The sequence below is a fragment of the Ursus maritimus genome, unplaced genomic scaffold (assembly GCF_017311325.1).
Source record: "Ursus maritimus isolate PB19 unplaced genomic scaffold, ASM1731132v1 scaffold_30, whole genome shotgun sequence".
In the NCBI taxonomy this organism is placed as follows: Eukaryota; Metazoa; Chordata; class Mammalia; order Carnivora; family Ursidae; genus Ursus; species Ursus maritimus.
Window position 1 is genome coordinate 22,128,832 of NW_024425564.1, and position 23,043 is coordinate 22,151,874.

Here is a 23,043-nt window from a genome sequence, read left to right on the forward strand (position 1 = left end):
ATCTTTTTAATTTCTTCACAAACCAAAATACAACCTCCTAGCCCATTCTGACCATATATGTGCAAATATCAACTATAGCATCTGGTTAAGAATTTTGGGTCCCCAGGTAAAAGTACTTGGGTTCAAATCTTTGCTTTATGTGCAACGTTGGACACAGTACTAATCCCTCCAGGCCTCCACATCTTCATCTGTAATGTGTGATAATAGCAGAATCCCTCTCCTAGGGTTGTTGAAAAAACATAATAGGATCACACCCATAACGTGCTTGTTACAAGTTTTCTGTTGCATTTGCAGGGCAGGTGAAAATTCTCTTTCCTGTAAATGCTCCCTGATTCTTTCAATTTGTTATTTTTATTAAAGTATAAATGACATATCACATTGATCTGCAAATATTGAATCACCCTCGCATCCCAGGAATAAATTCTACTTGATTGTGGTGTATGATTTTTTTTAAAAGTATTGTTGGACTTGGTTTGCTAATACTTTGTTGAGCATTTTTGCATCTATATTCATGAGAGATATTGGCCTGTAGTTCTTTTTTTCTGGTGTCTTTATCGGGTTTTGGTATAAGGGGTGATACTGGCATCATAGAATAAATACAGAAAATTTTCTTCCATTTTTTTTGGAATTGTATGAGAAGAATAGGAATTAACTCCTCTTTAAATGTTTGGTAGACTTTACCTGTGAAGCTGTCTGGTTCTGGACTTTTTTGGGGTTTGGGGGGAGAGTTTTTGACTACTGATTCAATTTCCTTGCTGGTGATCGTTCTGTTCAAATTTTCTATTTCTTCCTGCTTTAGTTTTGGTAGATTATGTTAGGAATTTGTTTCTTCTAGGTTGTCCAACTTGTTGGCATATAGTTTTTCATAATATTCCCTTACACAATTATATTTCTGGGGTGTTGTGGTTTCTCATCTTTCATTAGTAATTTTATTTGGGTGCTCTCACTCTTTTCTCTCTATTGAGTCTTGCTAGGGGTGATTGATCTTTTCAAGGAACCAGCTTCTGGTTTCATAGATCTGTTGTTTTGTTTTGTTTTTGATTCTATATCATTTATTTCTTGCCCAATCTTTATTATTTCCTTCATTTTGCTGGATTTGGGTTTTGTTCTTTTTCCAGCTCCTTTAAGTATAAATAGTAAGATTGGGTCATTTGAGATTTTTCTTGCTTCTTGAGGTAGGACTGTATTGCCAAAAACATTCCTCGTAGAACCACTTTTGCTGCATCCCACAGATTTTGGAGAGCTGTTTCCATTTTCACTTGTTTTTATGTAATTTTTAAATTACTTCTTTGATTTCTTGCTTGACCATTCATTTAATAGCATGTTATTTAACCTCCATGTATTTGTATTCTTTCCAGACTTTTACTTGTCATTGATTTCTAGTTTCATAGCACTGTAGTCAGAAAAGAGCATGGTAGAACTTCTATTTTTTTTTTTTAATTTGTTGAAACTTGTTTTGTGGCCTAATACATGATCTCTTCTGGAAAATGTTCCATGAGCACTTAAAGGATATAAATTCTGCTGTTTTAGGATGGAATATTCTGAATATGTCTGTTTAAATCCATCTGGTCCAGTGTGTCATTCAAAGCCACTGTTACCATGTTGATTTTCTATTTGGACAATCTGTCCATTGATATAAGTGGGGTGTTAAAGTCCCCTACTATTGTATTGCTATCAGTTATTTTATGTTATTAATTATTTTATGTATTTGGGTGCTCCCATGTTGGGTGCATAAGTATGTACAATTGTTATATCCTCTTGTTGGATTGTCCTTTTATTATATAGTGTCCTTCTTTGTCTCAACTTACAGCCTTTGTTTAAAAGTCTATTTTGTTTAAGTATTGTTACCCTGGCTTTCTTTTGGTATCCATTTGCATGATAAATGTTTCTCTGTTCCCTCACTTACAATCTGCAGTGTCTTTAGGTCTGAAATGAGTCTCTTGTAGGCAGCACATAGATGTATCTTTTTTTTTTTAAGGTTTTTTTTTGTTTGCTTTTTTAAGATTTTATTTGACAGAGAGAGAGTACAAGCAGGGAGAGCAGCAGGGAGAGGGAGAAGCAGGCACCGCTGAACAGAGAGCCTAGTGTGGGGCTCAATCCTTGGACCCTGGAATCATGACCTGAGCCAGAGGCAGACACTTAACTGACTGAGCCACCCAGGTGCTCCTGAGTCGTCGTCGTCTTTCTTCTTCTTTCTTCTTCTTTCTTCTTCTTTCTTCTTCTTTCTTCTTCTTTCTTCTTCTTTCTTCTTTCTTTCTTCTTTCTTTCTTCTTTCTTTCTTCTCTTTCTTCTTTCTTTCTTCTACTTCTTCTTCTTCTACTTCTTCTTCTACTTCTTCTTCTTCTACTTCTTCTTCTACTTCTATTATTATTATTATTATTTTTATTATTATTGTTATTTAATCTATGGTCATTTTTAAGAGGAGCATTTAGTCCATTTACATTCAAAGTAATTGTTGATAAATATGTATCTATTGCCATTTTGTTACTTGTTTTGTTGTTTCTATAGATTTTATCTCTTGCTCAATTTCATGGTTTGTTGGCTTTCTTTAGTGATATGCTTGGGTTCCCTTCTCTTTATTCTTTGCATATGTATTGGTTTTTGATTTGTGGTTACCATTTGGCTTGTATATATTATCTTCTGCATATAGCAGTCCATATTAACTTGATGGTCACTTGAGTTTAAACCCATTCTTTAGTGATTAAACTTAAACCTCTTCCTCCCACATTGTAGGTATATGGTGTCATATTTTACATCCTTTTATGAATTCCTTTCTGACTTCTATAGAAATCTTATTTTTACTGCTTTTGTTTTTCATTTTTTACTTATGGTCTCTCTTCTCAGAGTCTCCTTTAATATTTCTTGTAGGGCTGGTTTAGAGGTCATGACATCCGTTAGATTTTATTTGTCTGGGAAACTCTTGATCTCTCCTTCTATTCTGAATTATAGCCTTGCTGGACAGAGTATTCTTGGTTGCAGGTTTTTTTCTTTTAGCACGTTGAATATATCATGCTACTCCTTTGTGACCTGCAAAGTTTCTGCTGAAAAATTTGCCCATAGCCTTATGGGGTTTCCTTTGTATGTAACTTTCTTCTTCTCTCTTGCCGCTTTAAAATTTTTTTCTCTATCGCTACTTTTTGCCATTTTAATTACTTTGTGTCTTGGTGTGGACCTCCTTAGGTTGAATTTTTAGAGGGATCTCTGCTCCTGGATCTGGATATCTATCTCCTTCCTAGATTAGGGAGGTATTTAGGTATGATCTCTTCAAATAAATTTTCTGCACCCCCTTTTCTCTTCTGGAACTCCTATAATATGGATGTTATTATTTTGATGGAGTTACCGAGTTCCCTAAGTCTGTTCTTGTTTTGCATAATTCTTTTTTTCTCCTTCATTTAACTTAATTATTTTCCATTACTCTTCTAGGTCATTAGTTCATTTCTCTGCTTCATCTGACGTATTTATTCCATCAACTGTATTTTTAAAATTTCATGTATTGAGTTCTTCATCTGATTGGTTCTTTCTAATCCCTGTGTTAAGGGACTTACTGATCATCTGTACTTTTTCCCTCAAGTCCAGTGATAATCTTTATGACCATTACTTTAAATTCTCCCAGACATATGACTTACATCTGTTTTGCTTTGGTATCATGCTGTGGTTTGGTCCTGTTCTTTCATTTGGAAGAAGTTTCTCTGTCTCCTCATTTTGTCTGGCTTTGTGTGTCTGTTCCTGTTAGGAAAGTCAGCTACTTCTCTTGCTCTTAACGCTAATAGCTTTATGAAGAGGAGGTTCCATAGTGCCCTGTAGTACATGTCCCCTGTCTCCCAGGGACTAACACTTCAGGGAGTATCTCCTATGTGTTCTGTGTATGCTCTGCCTTTGAGTCTCGGCCTCTTTTACCTTCAGTCCAGTTGTCTGCAGATGCTCTCTGCCTATTGTGGGCAGCAAGGTATATGGTGGCCTGCTTGCAAAATGAGACCTGCCCCTGCTGGAACTGAGTTCCTATAAGATGTGGGAGTCAGGAGATGTGGTGTTGGCAGTGTGTGTGCTGGTCTTCTAGGGAAGGGGGCCTGTGGTGCCAGGATGGAGGCAAGTGTGACTTGGAAGGGCTGATCCACTGAAGTGCAATGGGGTTGGGAGTACAGGGAGTTGGGGTTTGGTGCAAGCAAGTTAGGTAAGGAGTACCAGAGCTGCTTAGGTGGCCATTGTTTATGCTGGGGCATGGGGGAAGGAAATGGCATCTGCCAGCTCCCTTGTTCCTGGACAGGGTCCCCTCATGATCCCTGTCCCTCCAGGCAACTCTGAGATGAGCAAAGCCTTCTCCCATCAGCTGTCAGCATTATTCAAACTCCTAGTTCTGTGCTGTCTATGCACAGGCTGTTTCTCTTGCTGTCTCTTTGAGGATGGGAGCTCTACTTCCCAGATCCAAGCCTGCCAATATTCAAAATTCCAAGCTTTAAGTCCTGCTGGTTTTAAAAATGTACAAATATAGTCTCTCATTTTCAAAGGCAAATATTAGAGATTTGTCCTCCCTGTTCATGGGCTCTCCAGTGTGAAAGTCTGATTTTTGCCCTTCTCTACAACACTGGCTCAGTCTCCTTGGTGGACGGCCACTGTCTCATTCCCAGACCTTCTCTTTGCCTTTCCTCCCTTCTTTCATGTGACCTCTTCTGACTTTGTGTAGTTTGTTCTGTCAATCTTTGAGTTTGTTTTGGGGGGGGTGTATTTATGCTGACATTGGTATTATCTACTTGTGTCCATGGGACAAAGTGAGCTTAGGGTCCTCCTACTCTGCTGTCTTCCCAGCCAACTCCCCAAACTGATGCTTACCAGAGAATAGATGCGTAAGGGGATGGGGGAAATTGGAGATGGGGATTGAAGAGTACATTTATCAAAAACATTTATCATAATTAAAAAATAAATGATACTATATAAGAAAACCCTATGGATTCCACCCCCCCCAAAAATACTAAACCTGGCAAATGAATTCAGTAAAGTCACAGGATACAAAATCAATGTGCAGAAAACTGTTGCATTTCTATACAATAATTTCACTTTCTGCAGCTTATTAAAACAATCCCGTTGACAATTGTACCAAAAACAAAATATTGGGGTGCCTGGGTGGCTCAGTGCATTAAGTGTCTGCCTTTGGCTTAGGCCATGATCTCAGGGTCCTGGGATTGAACCCCGCATCAGGCTTCCTGCTCAGTGGGGAGTCTTCTTCTCCCTCTCTTTGTCCCTCCCCACTGCTCGTGCTGTTTCTCTCAAAATCTTAAAAAAAAAAAACCAATAAAATACGTAGGAATAAACTTAACCAAAGAGGTGAAAAACCTATAAAGGTGAAAAACTCTGAAAACTATAAATCATTGGCCAAAAGAAATTCAAGATGATGCAAAGAAATGGACATTCCATGCTCGTGTGTTGGAAGAACAAATATTGTTTAAAATGTCCATATTACCCAAAGTAACCTACAGCTTTAATGGAATCCCTATCAAAATACCAACGGCATTTTTCACAGAACTAGAACAACCCTAATATTTGTATGGAACCACAGAAGACTGTGAATAGCCAAAGCGATCTTGAAAAATTCTTAGAGGTATCACAATTCCAGATTTCAGTTTATATTACATGCAGTAATCAAAACAGTATGGTACTGGAATAAAAATAGATACAGATTAATGGAATAGAACAACAACCAAAAATTAACCCACAGGTAAATGGTCAATCTTTGACAAAGGAGAAATGAATATACAGTGGAAAAAAGTCTTTTCAACAAATGGTGTTGAAGAAACTGGATGGGCAGCCACATGTAAAAGGATGAAACTGGACCACTTTCTTACCATACACAAAAATTCAAAATAGATTCAAGACCTAAATAGACCTGAAACCATAAAAATTCTAGAAGAGAGCACAGGCACTAATCGGACATTGGTAATAGCAACATTTTTCTAGATGTCTCTGGAGACAAGGGAAATACAAACTATTGGGACTACAGCAAAGTAAACTTCTGTACAGTGAAGGAAACCAACAAAACTAAAAGACAACCTATGGAACGGGAGAAGATATTTGCAAATGACTTATCTGAAAGGGTTAAGATACAAAATACATAGAGAACTGATAAAAGCTCAACACCCAAAAAAACAAATAATCCAGACAGCTCTCCAAAGAAGACATCCAGATGGCCAATAGACATATGAAAAGATGCTCAACCTCACATCAGGGAAATACAAAACTACAATGAGCTATCATCTCATACCTGTGAGAAGGGCTAAAATAACACAAGACCCAAGGAGCGCTGGCAAGGATGTGGAGAAAAAGGAACCCTCGTGCACTGTTAGTGGGAATGCAAACTGGTGCAGCCAGTGTGGAAAACAGTATAGAGGTGTCTGAAAATGTTAAAAATAGCACTACCTTATGATCCAGCAATCTCACTATTGTGTATTCACCTGAAAATTAGAAATACACTAATTCAAAGGGATATATGCACCCCTGTGTCTATAGCAGCACTATTTACAATGACCAAACTGTGGAAGCAGCCCAAGTGTCCATCAATTGTGAACTAATAATTTTTAACATATAATTATATTTTTAAAAGCTTTAAAATACCCAACGTAAAATTATCTCAACCATTTCTAAGTGTACAGTACAATAGCATTAAGTACACTTGCATTGCTGTGCAATCATCCCCACTAGTTAATCCACAGAACCCTTTCATCTTGCAAAACAAACTCTTTACCCATTGTTTTGTATAGTTGATGTACAACATTGGTTTCAAGTGTATAACATAGTATTTCAATAATTATATACATTACAAAATGCTCACCATGTGTACTTACCATCTGTCACCATACAAAATCATTACAATATTATTGACTATATTTCTTGTGCTGTACTTTTCATCCCCATGATTGATTTGATAACTGGGAGGTTGTATCTTTTAATCTCCTTTACCTATTTTGCCTCCCCCTGGTCCCCCCCAGACAACCACAAGTTTGTTGCTGTACTTGAGTCTGTTTTGTTTTTTTAGATTACATGTGTAGGTGAAATCATATAGTATTTCTTTTTCTCTGATTTATCTCAGCAGGTGCATCCGTGTTGTCACAAATGGCAAGATTCCATCATTTTATGGCTGAGTAATATTCCATTGCATGTATCTACCACATCATCTTTATCCTTTTATCTATCAGTGGACATTTAGGTTGCTTCCATATCTTGGCTATTGTAAATAATGCTGCAATAAACATGGGGGAACATATATCTTTCAAATTAGTGTTTTTGTTTTATTCAGGTAAATACACAGAAGTGGAATTGCTGGATTGTATGGTATTTCTATTTCAATTTTTTGAGGAGACTCCATACTGTTTTCCATAATGGCTGCACCAATTTACATTCCCACCTTTTCTCCACATCTTCACCATCACCTGTTATTTCTTGTTTGCTACTAGGCATTCTGATAGCTGTGAGATGATATCTCATTGTAGTTTTGATTTGCATTTCCCTGGTGATTAGTGATGATCATCTGTATGTTGGCTTTGGGAAAATGTCTACTCAGGAACTCCAACTATTTTATAATTGCCTTTTTGGTGTTGGCTTATATGAGTTCTTTATATATTTTGATTGTTAACTCCCTACCAGATAAATCATTTGCATATACCTTCTCATTAAGTAGGTTGTCTTTTCCTTTTGTTGATGGTTTTCTTTGCCGTGCAAAAGCCTTTTATTTTGGTATTGTCCCAACATTTGGTTTTTGCTTTTGTTTCCCTTCCCTTGATCTGAGACAGATCAAGGAAAATATTGTTATAGTCAATGTCCAAGAGCTTACTGCTTATGTTTCCTTCTAGGGATTTTATGGTTTCAGGTCTTCTACTTAGGTCCTTATTCCATTTGAATTAATTAATTAATTAATTAATTATTTATTTATTTCATGATGTAAGAAAGTGGTCCAGATTCATTCTTTTGCATGTAGCTGTCCAGTTTTCTCAACAGAATTTATTGAATAGACTGTCTTTTCCCCATAGTATGTTCTCCTTTACTGTAAATTAATTGACCATGTAAGTCTGGGTTTATTTCTGGATGTCTGTTCTATTGATCTATGTGTCTGTTTGTGTGCCAATACTGTACTGTTTTTATTACCACAGCTTTGTAGTATAGTTTGAAATCTGGGATTGTGATACCTCCATTTTTCTTATTTCTCAAGATTGCTTTGGCTATTTGGGGTCTTTTGTGATTCTACACAAATTTTAGGATTATTTGTTCTAGTTAAAAATACGGTGGTATTTTGATGGAGATTGCATTGAATCTGTAGATTGCTTTGGATAGTATGGACACTTTAACAATATTATTCCAATCCACGAGCACAGTATGACTTTCCATTTATTTGTGTCACCTTTATTATCTTTCACTAGTGTTATATAGTTTTCAGAGTACAGGTCTTTCACTTCTTTGGTTAAATTTATTTTTGGGTATTTTTTTGTACAATTGTATATGGGTTGTTTTATTAACTTCCCTGCTAGTTCATTATTAATGTATAAAAATGCAACAGATTTCTGTATATTTTGTATCTGCAACTTTACTGAATTCATTTATTAGTTCTAATAGTCTAATCATTCTAATAGTCTTTACAGTCTATATATAGTATCATTTCATCTGCAAATAGTGACAGTTTTACTGCTTCCTCATGAATTTATATTTATTTTTTGTCTGCTGCAGCTAGGACTTCCAGTATTATGTTGAATAAAAGTGACAATGGACATCCTTATTTTTGTCTTGATTCTGATCTTAGTACTCTAAGCTTTCAGCCTTTCACCATTGAGTTTGATGTTAGCTGTCAGTTTATCAGATATAGCCTTTATTATGTTGAGGTATGTTCCCTTTAAACTTTGAGAGTTAATGGATGAGAATTTTGTCAAATGCTTTTTCTGCATCTTTTGAGGTGATCATATTACTTTTCCCCTTCATTTGGTTAACGTGGTGTGTATCACAGTGGTTGACTTGTGGATATTGAACCATCTTTACATCCCTGAAATAAATACCACTTGATTATGGTGAATGATCATTTTCACGTATTGAATTCATTTTGCTGATTTTCTTTGAGCGTTTTTGCATCTATGTTCACCAGGGATATTGGTGATTTTTTTTTTTTTTTTTTTGTAAACTAACTCCGTGCCAATTAAACTATAGCTCCCTACCTCCCTCCCCCATCCCCTGGCAACTACCAATTTCCTTTCTGTCTCTGAATTTGACTACTGTATGTATACCATATAAATGAAACCCTACAGTATTTGTCCTTTTGTGTCTGGCTTGTTTCACTTAACATAATGTCTTCAAGATTCATTCATGTTGAAATTTTTGTTAGCATTTCCTTTCTTTTTAAGATTAATATTCTATTGTATGTACATACCACATTTTATTTATCCATTTTATCCTTTGATGGACACTTGGGTTGCTTCTACTTTTCAGCTATTGTCAATAATGATGCTATGAACATGGGTGTTTAAATATCTGTTTGAATTCCTACTTTCAATTTTTTTGCATATATCCAGAAGTGGAATTTATGTATTGTAATGTATCATATGGTGTAGTCTAGTTTTAATTTTGGGGGAAACTGCCATGCTGTTCTCCATAGCAACTGCAGTTTACATTTCTACCGATAGTGCACAAGGGTAAGAATTTCTCAACATCCTTGCCAACACATTTTTGATAGTAGCCGTGCTAATGCATGTCAGGTGGTATCTGATTGGGGTTTTGAATTGGATTTCTCTAATAGTTAGTGATGTTGAGATTCTTTTCATGTGCATATTAGCCATTTGCATATCTTCCTTGGAGAAATGTCTATTAAATTTCTTTGCTTATTGTTATTAAGCTGTAGGAGTTTTTTTTTGTTTTTTGGGTTTTTTGGGGCATATTTCAGATATCAACTCTTTATCAAATATATGATTTGAAAATATTTTATTCCATTTTGTGGGCTGTTTTTTCCCCACTCTCTTGGCTATATCTTTTGATGAACTGAAGTTTTTAATTTGATAAAATGCAATTTATCTATTTTTTTCTTTTGTTGGCTATGTTGTTGGTGTCCTATTCAAGAAATCACTGCCAGCCAAATTCAATGTCATGAAAGCTTTTCTCTTTTCCTTCTAGGAGTTTTATTGTTTCAATGCTTACATTTTGGTCTTTGATCTATTTTGAGTTTATTTTTGTATTTGTGTAAAGTAAGGTCTAACTTCATTCTTTTGCATTTGAATTTTCAGATTTCTCAACACCATTTGTTGAAGAAATTATTCATTCTCCCATTGAATGGTCTTGGCATCTTTGTCAAAAGTCATTTGACCATGTGTGAAAGGTTTATTTCTGCATACTCTCTTCTATTGTTGGTCTCTGTGTCTGTCTTTGTGGCAGCACCACACTGTTTTGACTGTTATTTTGTAGTAAGTTTTAAAAGCAGGAAGTGTGGGATCTTCAACTTTGTTCTTGTTTTTCGAGATTCTTTGGCATTTCTGAGTCCCTTGGGATATCATATGACTATTAAGATGAGTTCTCTTTCTGAAAACAAATTTTTTTTCTCTTTATCTTTCTGAAAAAAATTAAGATTTTTATAGAGATTGTATTGAATTTGTAGATTGCTTTGTGTAGTATTGGCATCTTAATAATAGTGTCTTCCAATCCATGAACATAGGCTATCTTTCCATTTTTCACCTCCTTGAGTGTACGCCTAAGTAATGTATTATTTTTGATGCAATTGTAAATGGAATTGTTGTCTTAATTTCCTTTGCAGATTGTTCTTTGTTGGTGTATAGAAACACAACTGACTTTTGTGTGTTCCTTTTGTATCCTACAACTTTGTTGCAGTTAATTATTAAAGGACTAATAAGTAAATTTAACAAAATCGAAGGATGCAAGATATACAAAAATCAAGTTTCTTTCTATATGCTAGCAACAATCATTTTTTGAAAAGCAACACCATTTATAAAAGTATGAAAAATTACATACTTAAGGATTAATTTGGGAAAAGTTTTGTGAGATTTTTACACTGAAAAGTACAGGATATTGCCGAGAGCTATTAAGGAAGATCTAAATAAACAGAGATACTGTATTCATGGGATGGCAGACTCAGTCAATATTGGTAAGATGCCGGTTCTTCTCAAATTGATCTATATAGGCTTAATACAAACCCAATTCAAATTCCAGCAGAGATTGTTGTTTTTGTTTTTAGAAATTGGCAAGGTATTTTTAGATTTCAGATGAGAATTTAAAGGTCCTATACCTCCAAAACAAATTTCAAAAAGAAAAAAAAAAAGACTAGTACACTATATGTTTCAAGACTTAGTATAAAGCTACAGTAATCAGGAGAGTATGTTGTTGCCATAAAGGTAGATAAATAAGTATAACAAAGCAGGCAGTCTTCCTATGCATATATGGATAACTGACATGTGACAAAAATGCAAAGACAGTTCAGTGGAGAAATGATCATTTTTTTCTAACAAATTGTGCTAGAACAATTGACTCTCCATATATGCAGCAAAATCAATGATCTTTACATTCCACCATATAAAAAATTAACTAAAAATGGATTCAAATATAAAAACCTACTTGAAAGAAAGCATAAGAAAAAAATCTTTGTGACCTTCCATTAGGCAAAGATTTTTTAGATATAACACCAAATTACAGCCCATAAAAAACAGATAGATTGAACTTAATCAAAATTAAAAGCTCTACTTAATAAAAAAAAAAAACCCAGGAGAATGAAGGGACCATTACACACATGAAGAAAAAATATATATTTTTTTATTTATTTGGGGGGCAGAGAGGGAAAGAGAAACTGAAGCAGACTCCACACTGAGCACAGAGCCCAACATGGGGCTCGACCCCATGACCACAAGATCATGACTTGAGCTGAAACCAAGAGTCAGGCATTAACCAACTGAGCCACCCAGGTGCCCTGAAGAAAATATTTGTAAAGCATATATTTGATACAGTCCTTATACCCAAAATAAGTACTCTCATTCAATAACAAAGATATAATCCAATAAAAATATAGACAAAATGTTTGAACAGCTACTTCACTAAGAAAGATCTACAGTTGGTAGGTAAATACTTGTTCAACATCATTAGCTATTAAGGAAATATAAATTAAAATTATAAAATACTACCTACATGTAGTAGAGCAGTTAAAATGAGAAATACAGACTATACTAAGTGTTGGTGAAGATGTGGAGCAACTGGAACTTTATACATTGCTGGGTTTTTTTTTTTAATGGTAAATACGCACATATCTTATGGCCTAGCTGTTCCAATCCTAGCTGTCTACCCAAGAGAAGTGACAGCGTATGTCCACACAAATGAATGTTTATAGCAACTTTATTTGTAATTATCCCAAACTAGAAACAACCCAAGTGTCCCTTAATAGATGAGTGCATAAACCGATTTTGGTATATCCATATGGTGGAATACTACTCAGAAATAACAAGGAATAAACAACTGATATATACAACATGAATGAATCTCCAAATGAAGCCAGACAAAATGTATACTTGTATGATTCCATTCCTATAAAATACTAGAAAATGCAAACAAATTTATAGAGACAAAGTAGATCAATGGTTGGCCAGAAATATGGGTGCATTAGCTTTTTCATTTGTTTTTGGTTTTCATTATGACACCACTTCACATGAGTTCTACCATCTTAACACATTTTTAAGTGCAGAACATGGTATTGTTAACTGTAAGCACAATGTTAAACTATGGATCTCTAAAACTTGCATCTTGCAAAACTTTATACCTATTGAATGACAACTCTGTATTTCTCTCTCCAGTCCCTTCCACTCACCTTTCCATTCGTTTCTCTTGTTTGACTATTTTAGATATCTCCTGTAAATAGAATCATGCTGTATTTGTCCATTTGTGACTGGCTTATTTCATGAATTTATATATCTTCCAAGTTTATCTATGTTGCATATTTCAGGATTTTCTTTTTAAGGCTGTATAGTATTCACATGTATGTATAATATGTATACACCACATTTTATCCACTTACCCACTGATGGACATGGAGATGGTTTTCATAACTTAGCTATCTATTTGTAAAAAACGCTTCTTTTGGATATACATACCCAGATGTGAGAGGCTGAATCATATGATAGTTCTATTTTTAATTTTTTTTGAGGAATTTTTCATGGTGGCTATGCCATTTTATACTCCTACAATGTGTAAGTGTTCCATTTTCTCCACATTTTCACCAACACTTGTTATCTTTTGGGTTTTTTTTTTTAATATCATACCATATATCCAATGAGGAGTTAATTTCCAAAATATCTAAGGAACTCTGACAACTCAATAGCCAAAAATCAGCCCGATTTAAACAGTAGGCAAAGGACTTGAATAGACATTTCTCCGAAGACCTACAAATGGCCAACAGGTATATGAAAAACTGCTCAATATTTACTGATTATTGGGAGAAGTGTTCTTGTTAAATTCCCCTTTTGATTCTAAGGAAAAGCCAGCCAGAAAATACCACTCTGTAGCATGCTACACCTCCCTGCTTCCAAACTGATTTTAACTTGGCCTTCCTGTTCTTTGTATGCCTGACAGAGAAGGGCTCAACAAAGTTTGCTTTGTTTCAAATAACCAGTTGTAGTCTGGCAGAGAATCTATGGAAATGGATTGCAAGAGAAGTCTGTGTGCAGGATGGGGTGCTTCCCACGCACTGGGCTCTGACCAGACAGAGGGCACAGAAAGGAAGAAGTTCGGGCTGGGTGATGAGGGAGGGAGAAGGTGGTGTTGGTGCAGTTCTGTTCATTTGACCTATTTTATTTTAGGGCAGATTCTGCTTCCAAGGGTGAGAGAAAGCGGGAAACAAGGATGTTGGTAATGGAGTAAACTTTCTTGTTTTAAGGCGGTACTTTCTAAATTGCAGTTAATTGTGTGTCATCTTGAAAATTTGTCACTGCTCTGACCTTTAGTATCTCGAATTACATTTATCTTAAAGTTGTCATACAAGAAATTATTTCACTTTTAAATGGAAAATTGATTCTTGCTTTGTTAGAGAAGTAGAAGAAAAGTGTTAAAAATCCTCTGTTACCTGAGATTTATCCTGAATAGAGCTAGAATTGTTGCGTTGAAAAGAAATTAGTTTCTTAAAAAATAGGGAATGCTTCACAGATTTGCATGTCATCCTTGCACAGAGGCCATGCTAATCTTTTCTGCATCATTTCAATGTTAATATGTGTGCTGCCAAAGCAAGCGTGAAAAGAAATTATTTACTGAGTCAGTGACAGGATTTTTTTCATTCCTCTATACACCAGCTTACACCTCTTCCAAGTGCCTCTCACTTTAGCAAGCACGCTGTTCTACGTCCGTAGTCCATGCATTTTCAAAACTCTCTAATGAACATTAAATGAATTTTTTAAAAATTGAGATCATGGGCTTTAAATGAGTTAAGGCTCCTTCTGGCTTGCTTTTAGCAATGGTTGTCACTCTCTGCTGCTCAGTCTTGAGTTGGAATCCCACCAGCGAAGTTGATGAGACTTCCGAAGGCTGGCTCTCTTCCCCCCAAAAATTCCAATTTAATTGATCTAGGGTGACGCTCGGGGATTCAACTGGGATTTTTTTTAAAGCCCCCCTCCGAGGATTCTATGCAGCCAAATTTAAAGGCCACTGCTCTAGATTTTTGTTTTCTAAGTAACTTTCAACACCTTCTTATAGAAACCGAAAGAACCGGCAAAGCCTGCTGCATGTTTTTTTTGTGTGTGTGCATGAAATGAAGTAATGATTTTCTCTAGAAAATGTTGAACTGCTCAACATTTCACAGTAGGAGTAACTGGGTCTTCAACAATGAATTCATCTCAAAAATAGATCACTCACCTGCAGCCACCTTAAAAGTTGTGGGTCATGCTATCATAAACAAGGGTGGTGCTGGTTTTCAACCTGATATAGGGATGGCCTTGGGAGATGACTCTACATTTTGCTATTCCAGGCGCAGGGTGTCTCTTCCAGCTGATGCATTCCATATTTGAGAAGACTGTGAGCTACTGTCATCACTTAATATGTTTGGATTCATAAGAATCCTCCCTGCCTTAAAGCGAGAATGAACTCTTACCAGCTGAATGGTAGAGTTTCTATTGAGGCATTGGTGATTTAGGACGGGGCCTCCTGGAGGGGCACAGCAGAGTTCAAATAGAATATTCTTTTTGTTCAAATCAAAACAAATTCCACATTAAAATGGAGCATAAACAATTATTAGTCACAGCATTTATAAAAACTAATCCAAAAACAGAAAAAGACTTAAAAATACATAAAGTACAGTTAGATCATTGAAGAGATTAAATTTACCTTGATAGCCTAGTCTTAATTTCAAAATACTTCAGGTTTAAATAGAAATAACCCCCTTGTTCCTTTAAAATGTAGACAAGTTTGTCATTGCACAAATTATTTTTATAAATTCTTTTGTCGTTTGGGTTAATATTTTGAAGGGATAGTGTTGGCATGATATTTAGATGCATCAGCTTTTGAAGAATTACCTATGACCCTTTCAGTTGCAGCTAATTGATGAGAGAGGATTCTGTCCTTTTTTTTCTGTCATCCTTACAACAGCAGCTTGGTTGAGAACTGACTAATGAAATCTGTTTCTTCTTTCTCCTCCCCTCTCCTTACTACTGTGTGTGTCTTTTTATTATATGAGAGCCCAGTCTTCTAGAAGGAGTTGCTTCTCTTTTGTCTAACTTTGTAGTGATATGTTTAATTGTATATAAAGGGAACTAACACCTTTTCAATAGCACTCATTTATTATCTGTGTTTGTAAAAGTTTAATTACAGGAAACACCTCTTCTCAGAGAGTAATCAAGATTCAAGTAGTGGTACCAGTGAACGATCTTGGACCAGTAACCAAAAAAAGAAATCCCTAAAACCATATTCTAGTAGGAAAAAGACAAGAACCAGAAGCAGTGTAAGAGGTAAGTTTGGTATGTGTCTTCTTTCAAGTCATTTTTCAAATAAATCAGGTATTTTTCAATTATGTGATGGAAGGAGGGCACCAAAGAAAAAATGATTATGTGATCCCCTTTCCCTGCTACAATTACATTAGAAAGACAAAAACGTACATACAAAACAGTACAAGAGAGTATGGAATTGACCAATAGTTATGAAATATGAGCTATAGATAAATGGAGTAGGAGTTCAGATAAGAAGAATCTAACATGAGCTGGAATCACTAGGAAAAGCTTCAAGGAAGAGGCACGTGGGATTTGAGCTAATCCTTGGGAAAGAATAGTATTCAAAGAGGTGTGCAGAAAGGGAGCATTCTAAATTAGGTGAAAGTACAAGGACAGATTGACACAAGGAGAACATCAGAGGCAAGGTCTAGAGCAGAGAATTCACACTGATGGGAGGGGCTCAGGAACAAGGTGGATAATTAGGGATCTTATGAGCTAGACATTTGAGCAAGCTTCAGGATTTGGGAATTGCTTCTATCATGGATGCATACTTGAAAAAGGGAGAAATTAGTTTTTTTTTTAATTTCTCATAAGCAAACTTTTCCATTGTACACTTCTTTTTTCTTTTAGTTTTGCCATTTTCCCCTCCCAGCAGTGGCAGTGACCATGAGAAAGACCAAGTAAGTAAATTTTATCTGGGCTGCCACGTGGCCATTAGCATTAGCATGAAACAGGTCAATCTGTTTTGGGTTAAAGTTCATTTATTTCTCAAAAAAAAAAAAAAAACAACTCTTTTCAGGATTATGAGGATAACCAGTTTGCTGGTACATAAATCACTGTCAATAGAAATTTCAAGGACTTGTAAACATGAAGTATAAATCTTGGGTAAAGACTTAAGATTTTTCTTCATTGTTCCCAAATCTATTGCAAGATGTTTATTATGAATGGTGCTAAAATCTGGGCTATATTCCTGTAAATATATGCTCTTTGAATTTACATGTTCAAATGAACTTCTTGGGTTAATTCTTCCCTTTGTTTTCAGTTTGCTGACATGTTATTTCTAGAGCTTTTAAGGATTTAAACATTTAAATCTTTATTGTGTAAGTGGTTGAAATGACTTCAGGCTTATATAAATATCAAATAAATCTTCAAAGTTTCTTAATTCATTTTGGTTATCCTTGTTTTAAAGCAACATAGTTAAAAATATGAACACTGGTGTTGTCCAGGCAAGTTCAAAGCCAAATTTTCCTGTTAAGAGCTGAATCACCCCTCTCAACAGTTGGGTTTTGTTTCTTGTCAAATGAGATACATCAAGACTACAGATACAGTGCCAAGTATATGAGTTTTCTAGGGGGGCAGTTGCTGGGATTCTGAGGGCATCAGCAGCACCCTGCCCCCCACCCTGTGCAGACGTACAATGTGGTTAGTACTCCAATCACAGTTATCTCTCCCCACCTGCCCTCTTCTTTCAGCTGCCCTCTGTGAATCTAAGGGGCTGTCATATTCTGTACTGACAGATTTTATAGTTTAAACCTGTGAGCCATCATGAGGACCTAAATATATGTTGAATACTTTAAGCCGATATGAGATACCAGTTAGAAATAGGCCAAAAGACAAATTTAAAGTAAATACAGCTTTTGTTTGAAGTAAGCACCAAAGAAACATCAAAGCTTTGAGAATCCATAAATTTAAGCAATGCAATTGACAAGAAGTCTGTTGATTTTTCAGTGAGAGCATTGCTGACCTTGTACAAATATTAACATTCAAAATTAACTCCTCTGTGTTGGCGTGTAAGAGAATAATTTAGGGCAGGGGTCAGCAAACTTGTTCTGTGAAGGGCCAGATAGTAAATATTGTAAACGTTTTAGACCTATAAGATCATAAATATTTTCTGTGGTGACTATTCAGCTCTTCCGTTGTAGTATGAAAGCAGCCATGGACAATACCTAAGTGAATGGGTGTGTTGTGTTCCAATAAATATTTATAAGGAGTCCAAACTGTCGTTTGCAGATTCCTGATTTAGAGCAGCGGTTCTCAAACTGTAGTGATCATCAGAATGACCAGTATGGTTTGTTTAAATGCAGATTGCTAGGTTCTGTCCCCACAGTTTCTGGCTGAATAAGTAATAGATGGGATTCTGGAATTTGCATTTCTGTGAAGTTCCCTGGGTGTTGCTGATGCTCTGTTCCAGGGTGGGGGCCCTACTTTGAGAACTTTAATTTAGAGTCGTTTTTCAGTTCGAATTATGAATTGATATATGACTTAATGTGCTTTCAGCTTTGGGATCTTATGGTCTTAGTGTTTGTTTTCAAATGGAGCAAATCCAATACTTAAACCACTTTAAAGGACAGTAGAAATGTATTAGAATTTTTTGAAAACTATTCTGAGTGGTTATGAATGTTAACACTCTTAAACAATACTATATTTTAGGCTCAACATCTAACACCATTATGGAAGGATACCTCCAGGCAGAATAATTCCACACTTCCAAAAATTTCTGGAACAAAATTTCAGGGTAGTTCTGACTTTTTAACTCCTGAAGACTCTGCCCAGAAAACAGGTACCTGACCTTCTGTTGATTTACATAGGAAAAAAAAATGTATTTTAGGAAAAGTAGTTTGAACTAAACAAATTTTTTATTTTAGTATCTGTTGAAGAAATTGTGACTATATGATCTTTAAGGTACTCATTAGCAAAAGATGGAGGACATTGTGTTTTAATTTTGCTTTAACATTTGAGATTAGCTTGTGCTCTTCTACTTTTAAAGAAGCAAGAAAACTCAAATGGTGACTTACAGCAGGGATTGGTAAACTTTTTCTGTAAAGCACCAGGCAGTATTTTTTGCCTTTTGGCAACTCTACAGTTAGCTGCAAATCAGCCCCAGACCAGATGTAAACCAACGGGCATGGCTGTGTTTCCATAAAACTTTATTTATAAAACCAAGTGGTAGACAGGATCTGACTTCAGGGGCCAGAGTTTGCCAACCCTGGTCCTGTTAGGTGTATCTCAACCTCTGCTGTATTTTATTAGAACTATTCACATCTTTTGTAAGGCTTGGGATTTTGGGCTTGTTCGCTTTCATCATTTTGCAACTTAGCCCATTGCCAGGCACTTAACAGTCAGTAAGCAGGTGACTGACAACCTCTTAGCTTGGCTGCCACTGGGAGAAAAGGAATAAGGAAAAGAGAAAGAGAAAAATATAGTATTAGAGAGTAAGAAGAAATAAGTTAGTACAACTACGAGAGAGAAGAAAGAGAAGGGTCGCAAGCGTGAGGTAGTAGGAGACTTGCCCAAATATTGGGGGCCAGATGGGCAGCTATGAAAGGTACTGATTTAATTGAGGCTCTACATTTTATCTACAGATCTACAAATCTAATCACCATATGTGCTCTGAAAGATACAAAGGAGTTTTTTTTTTAGTATCTTTTTTTTTTTTTGATGGTAAGATTTAATAAATAGAGTGATAGTGAAATGTTATTACCTGAAGTTGCTTCTGAGCGTGTTGATTCCCTGGAAACTGTTCTAACACTCAGAACATCAAAGTCCCCACCCACTGAGCGAGCTGTCATCCTTGGAGCATTCAGACGTTGAGGAAAATGTATCTCAGGTACTATTTATTGTTGGTTATTCACCTGGTTTTCCGGAGTTAATATTGTATTTGCAGCATGTACTTTTTCCTTCTTAAGGGATGATGTAGCGCCATTTGTTTATTTTAACATATATTTATGGCTTTTTTTTTTTTTTTAGACTGTAGACCAAGAGTCCTTGATGAAAAGTACTAGCTTCAAACATAAACTGCAAAACCTGGAAGACGGAGGTGAGAGAATACTAAACTCTTTGCAGAATAAAGCAAAATTTGATTTTGGCAGGCTGGGCTGTTATTCCAATCACAGCAGGTAAAAAAATCACTTTACAGAGTGACACCAGGTGTTTGAGAGAGCAGCGCGATCTGCTTACCTTCTCTAAAAGTGCACGAAGGTCAAGGGGAGGGACACAGGTTCACTCAGATACAAGAGCTGCTCATTTCAAGAAGCACATGGCCAGGGACCAGCGGTCTCCTCTCTAGCCTCAAAGGAGGGCTCAGTGGGGGCACTTTCCTAAGTGTCTGGTCCAGGGGCTCTTTCCATCCCTGAGTAGGTAGGTCACACGCCGTTTATAAAGCAATGTTCTAAAAAGTGCTGTGGCCGAGTATTGAAACTTCCCAGTTCGTTTTCTCAGGGTAACGGTGATAGGAGGGTTTTCAAGCCAGTTCACAGGACTGTGATTTAATATGGCACGTAGCCGCGCTTCAGCATGTTCCTCAACTGTTTTCTCTTTACATTTTAAATGAAATAAGCAGGCAGATTCACACAGCTGTGTATTATGTGCAGCCTATTTAGTATATCAACACAACAAACATCTGTGAACCAACATCCAGGTTAAGAAGATAAACGTTGCTATTTCAGAATCTTGGTAGATTCTCCCCTCAATTCATCCCTGCTTCCTCCTCCTCCACAGGAGCCCGTTAGCCTTAATTTGGTGTTTGATTCCACTGTGTTTTTTTTTCACTTCTACATTGTGAAAAATATCATGCCTTCAGAAGAGAATGTAAAATATGTGTACAGTTTAAAGAACAATTATAAAGTGAACGCGTATGTAACTACAAGCCAGTCTGCGAACTGGACTGCTGTCACTGACCTAGAATCGTTCCACGCTGGGTCATAACCCTGTTACTTCCCTCCATCCCTCAGAGAGGTAATGACAATCCTGACTTGCTTGAAAAGCTGCCCGTTGCTTTTCTTTACAGTTCTTTCTTTGTATGCATCCCTAAATAATAAGCAGTTTAGTTTTATCTCATGTACAGTGCAACCAAATGGCATCATACTGTGTAAATTTTGTGTGGCCTGCTTCTGCTCAAAATCATATGAAAATCTATGCTGATGGATGTAGGTGAAGTATATTTTAATCACAGCATAACATTCAGTGATATGAACGGACTATATTTCGCTGTTCTGGTGCTGTGGGGTGTTTGGATTGCGTGCAGTCTGGGTTGTTATGGAAAATGCCGCTATGCCGAGTTATGTACATTTCTCTTGATACATATGTGCAAAATGTTCTCTAGGTATATTTTTAGGAATAGAATTGCTAGGCTACAGAGTTTATATATCTTTACGAGTTTTAGATGTGCCAAACTGTTTGTCCAAGCTAGTTGTATCAATTTGCTTTCCCACCAGCTATGTATAAGAATTCTGTTGCTTCACATTCTCCAACACTTGGGATTGTAACATTTCTGTGTGTGTGTGTGTGTGTGTGTGTGTGTACATTGAAGTTTTAATTTGATTGAATATCCCTGATTAAGGTTAAGCATCATTTTTATATGTTAGCCATTTGAATTTCCTCTTTCATGTAGTGTCTAAAATGTCTTGCCCATTGGTGTGGAGGATTCTTTTTATATCAGTTCCTAGGAACTCTTCATATGTTCAGGACTTGGTTATATGTTTTGTAAATGTCTTCTTCCACTGTGTGGTTTGCACTTCTCTGCATGATGCTCTCACTGTAGGTCTTTATGGCTGCTTTTGGGATAAAGTTTTTAGTTTTAATGAATTCTGATTATTAGTTTTTCTCTGTGGTTAGCAGTTTTTAGTCTTGAGAAATTCTTCCCTATAAGAAAGTCAAAGGTATTTGCATGTAATATCTCCTATATTATATATATTTAATGCAGTATATTTCTAAGTACCACTAGAGGTGAGTGCCACATATTGTAATCTATATCATCACTTTAAAATATTTTCCATTTTTTGTTTTTGTTTCTTTGACCCAAAGATTATTTGTAAGTGTATTTCTTAATTCCCAATGGTAGGGGATTTTTTAAAGCTATGATTCTGTTACTGTTTTCTAGTTTGATTACATTGTGGCTACAGAACATAGTCTGTATATCTTTTTTTTTTTTTAAAGATTTTATTTATTTATTTGACAGAGATAGAGACAGCCAGTGAGAGAGGGAACACAAGCAGGGGGAGTGGGAGAGGAAGAAGCAGGCTCATAGCGGAGGAGCCTGATGTGTGGCTCGATCCCATAACGCCAGGATCACGCCCTGAGCCGAAGGCAGATGCTTAACTGCTGTGCCACCCAGGCGCCCCTATAGTCTGTATATCTTAAACCTTTGAAATTTTGAGATGTACTTTCTGACCCAGTACATGTCAATTTTTTTAAAGGTTAACTTGTTAAAAGAGTATAATTCACAATCACTGTAACATCTATATAAATGTACATCCATTAAGTCACTTTTCTTTATTACGTTCTTCAAATATTTTACATATTTTTTCAGTCTAATTGTTCTATCAATTGTTGGGAATAGTATGTTAAAACCTCTCATGATTGTGGACTTACCAATTTTTGGTTCTGTTCAATTTTGTGTTATATGAAATATACGTATGTGCTTGTAAGTGTAAAATAGTATATCCATATGACATATTGAAACTTTTATCATTATAAAGTGACTCCCTTTATCTCCAGTAATGTTTTTGTCTTGAAGTTTATTTCTTTTGTCAAGTATTTGCATGGTATAAGTTTTTCATTGTTTAATGTATATATCTTAATGTTGCAGATACCATTTATTAACAGCCTATAGCTGGACTCCCCCAGCCCTCATATAATAGTATATGTCTTTTTACTGGAATATTTAGTCCATTTACATTTAATGTAATATTCCTGTATCTGGATTATATCTACCAATTATTTTGTACTTTCTGTGTGAACCAAACATTTTTTCTTTCTTGTATTATCTTGCTTAAGCATTTTTCATTTTGCTTAAGCATTTTATGTATTTTATTCTCATTCTGTTTCTCCCTCTACTCATTTGTAGTTATATACTCTCCCTTTTCATTTATTTACTGGTTAACTTAGAAATCATAACATACATAACTTTTTAAAGTCTAATCAATAACATATTTTCCTCTTAGATATACCTAAAGACTCTTGAATTTCATTAGCCTGCTCCAGCCATATCATGTGGCAGTGTTCTTTATTTAAATTTTAAACCTTAAGACATTGTATTATGTACCAATTTCCATTTTTCTACACCTACATATTTACCATTTGGCTTACATATTTCCTGTGTCTTACATTTCCACACTTTTGGGGG

At 35.9% G+C, this 23,043-nt stretch overlaps 1 protein-coding gene and 1 non-coding gene across 2 annotated transcripts in view; one reads left to right on the plus strand and one right to left on the minus strand.

Moving 5' to 3' along the window:
* Positions 1-23,043, plus strand: part of SYCP2L (synaptonemal complex protein 2 like) — a 105,844-nt gene that overhangs the window by 49,135 nt on the left and 33,666 nt on the right. Inside the window, exons 20-25 of the mRNA XM_008692812.2 lie at positions 13,809-13,857; positions 15,794-15,941; positions 16,551-16,600; positions 18,351-18,480; positions 19,454-19,527; positions 19,668-19,737. Coding sequence (XP_008691034.2) covers positions 13,809-13,857; positions 15,794-15,941; positions 16,551-16,600; positions 18,351-18,480; positions 19,454-19,527; positions 19,668-19,737 — 521 coding nt within the window. The remainder of the gene's footprint in view (positions 1-13,808; positions 13,858-15,793; positions 15,942-16,550; positions 16,601-18,350; positions 18,481-19,453; positions 19,528-19,667; positions 19,738-23,043) is intronic.
* LOC121106124 lies at positions 14,130-14,232 on the minus strand. Its single transcript, XR_005838874.1, has one exon. It is a non-coding gene; the product is annotated as a U6 spliceosomal RNA (small nuclear RNA).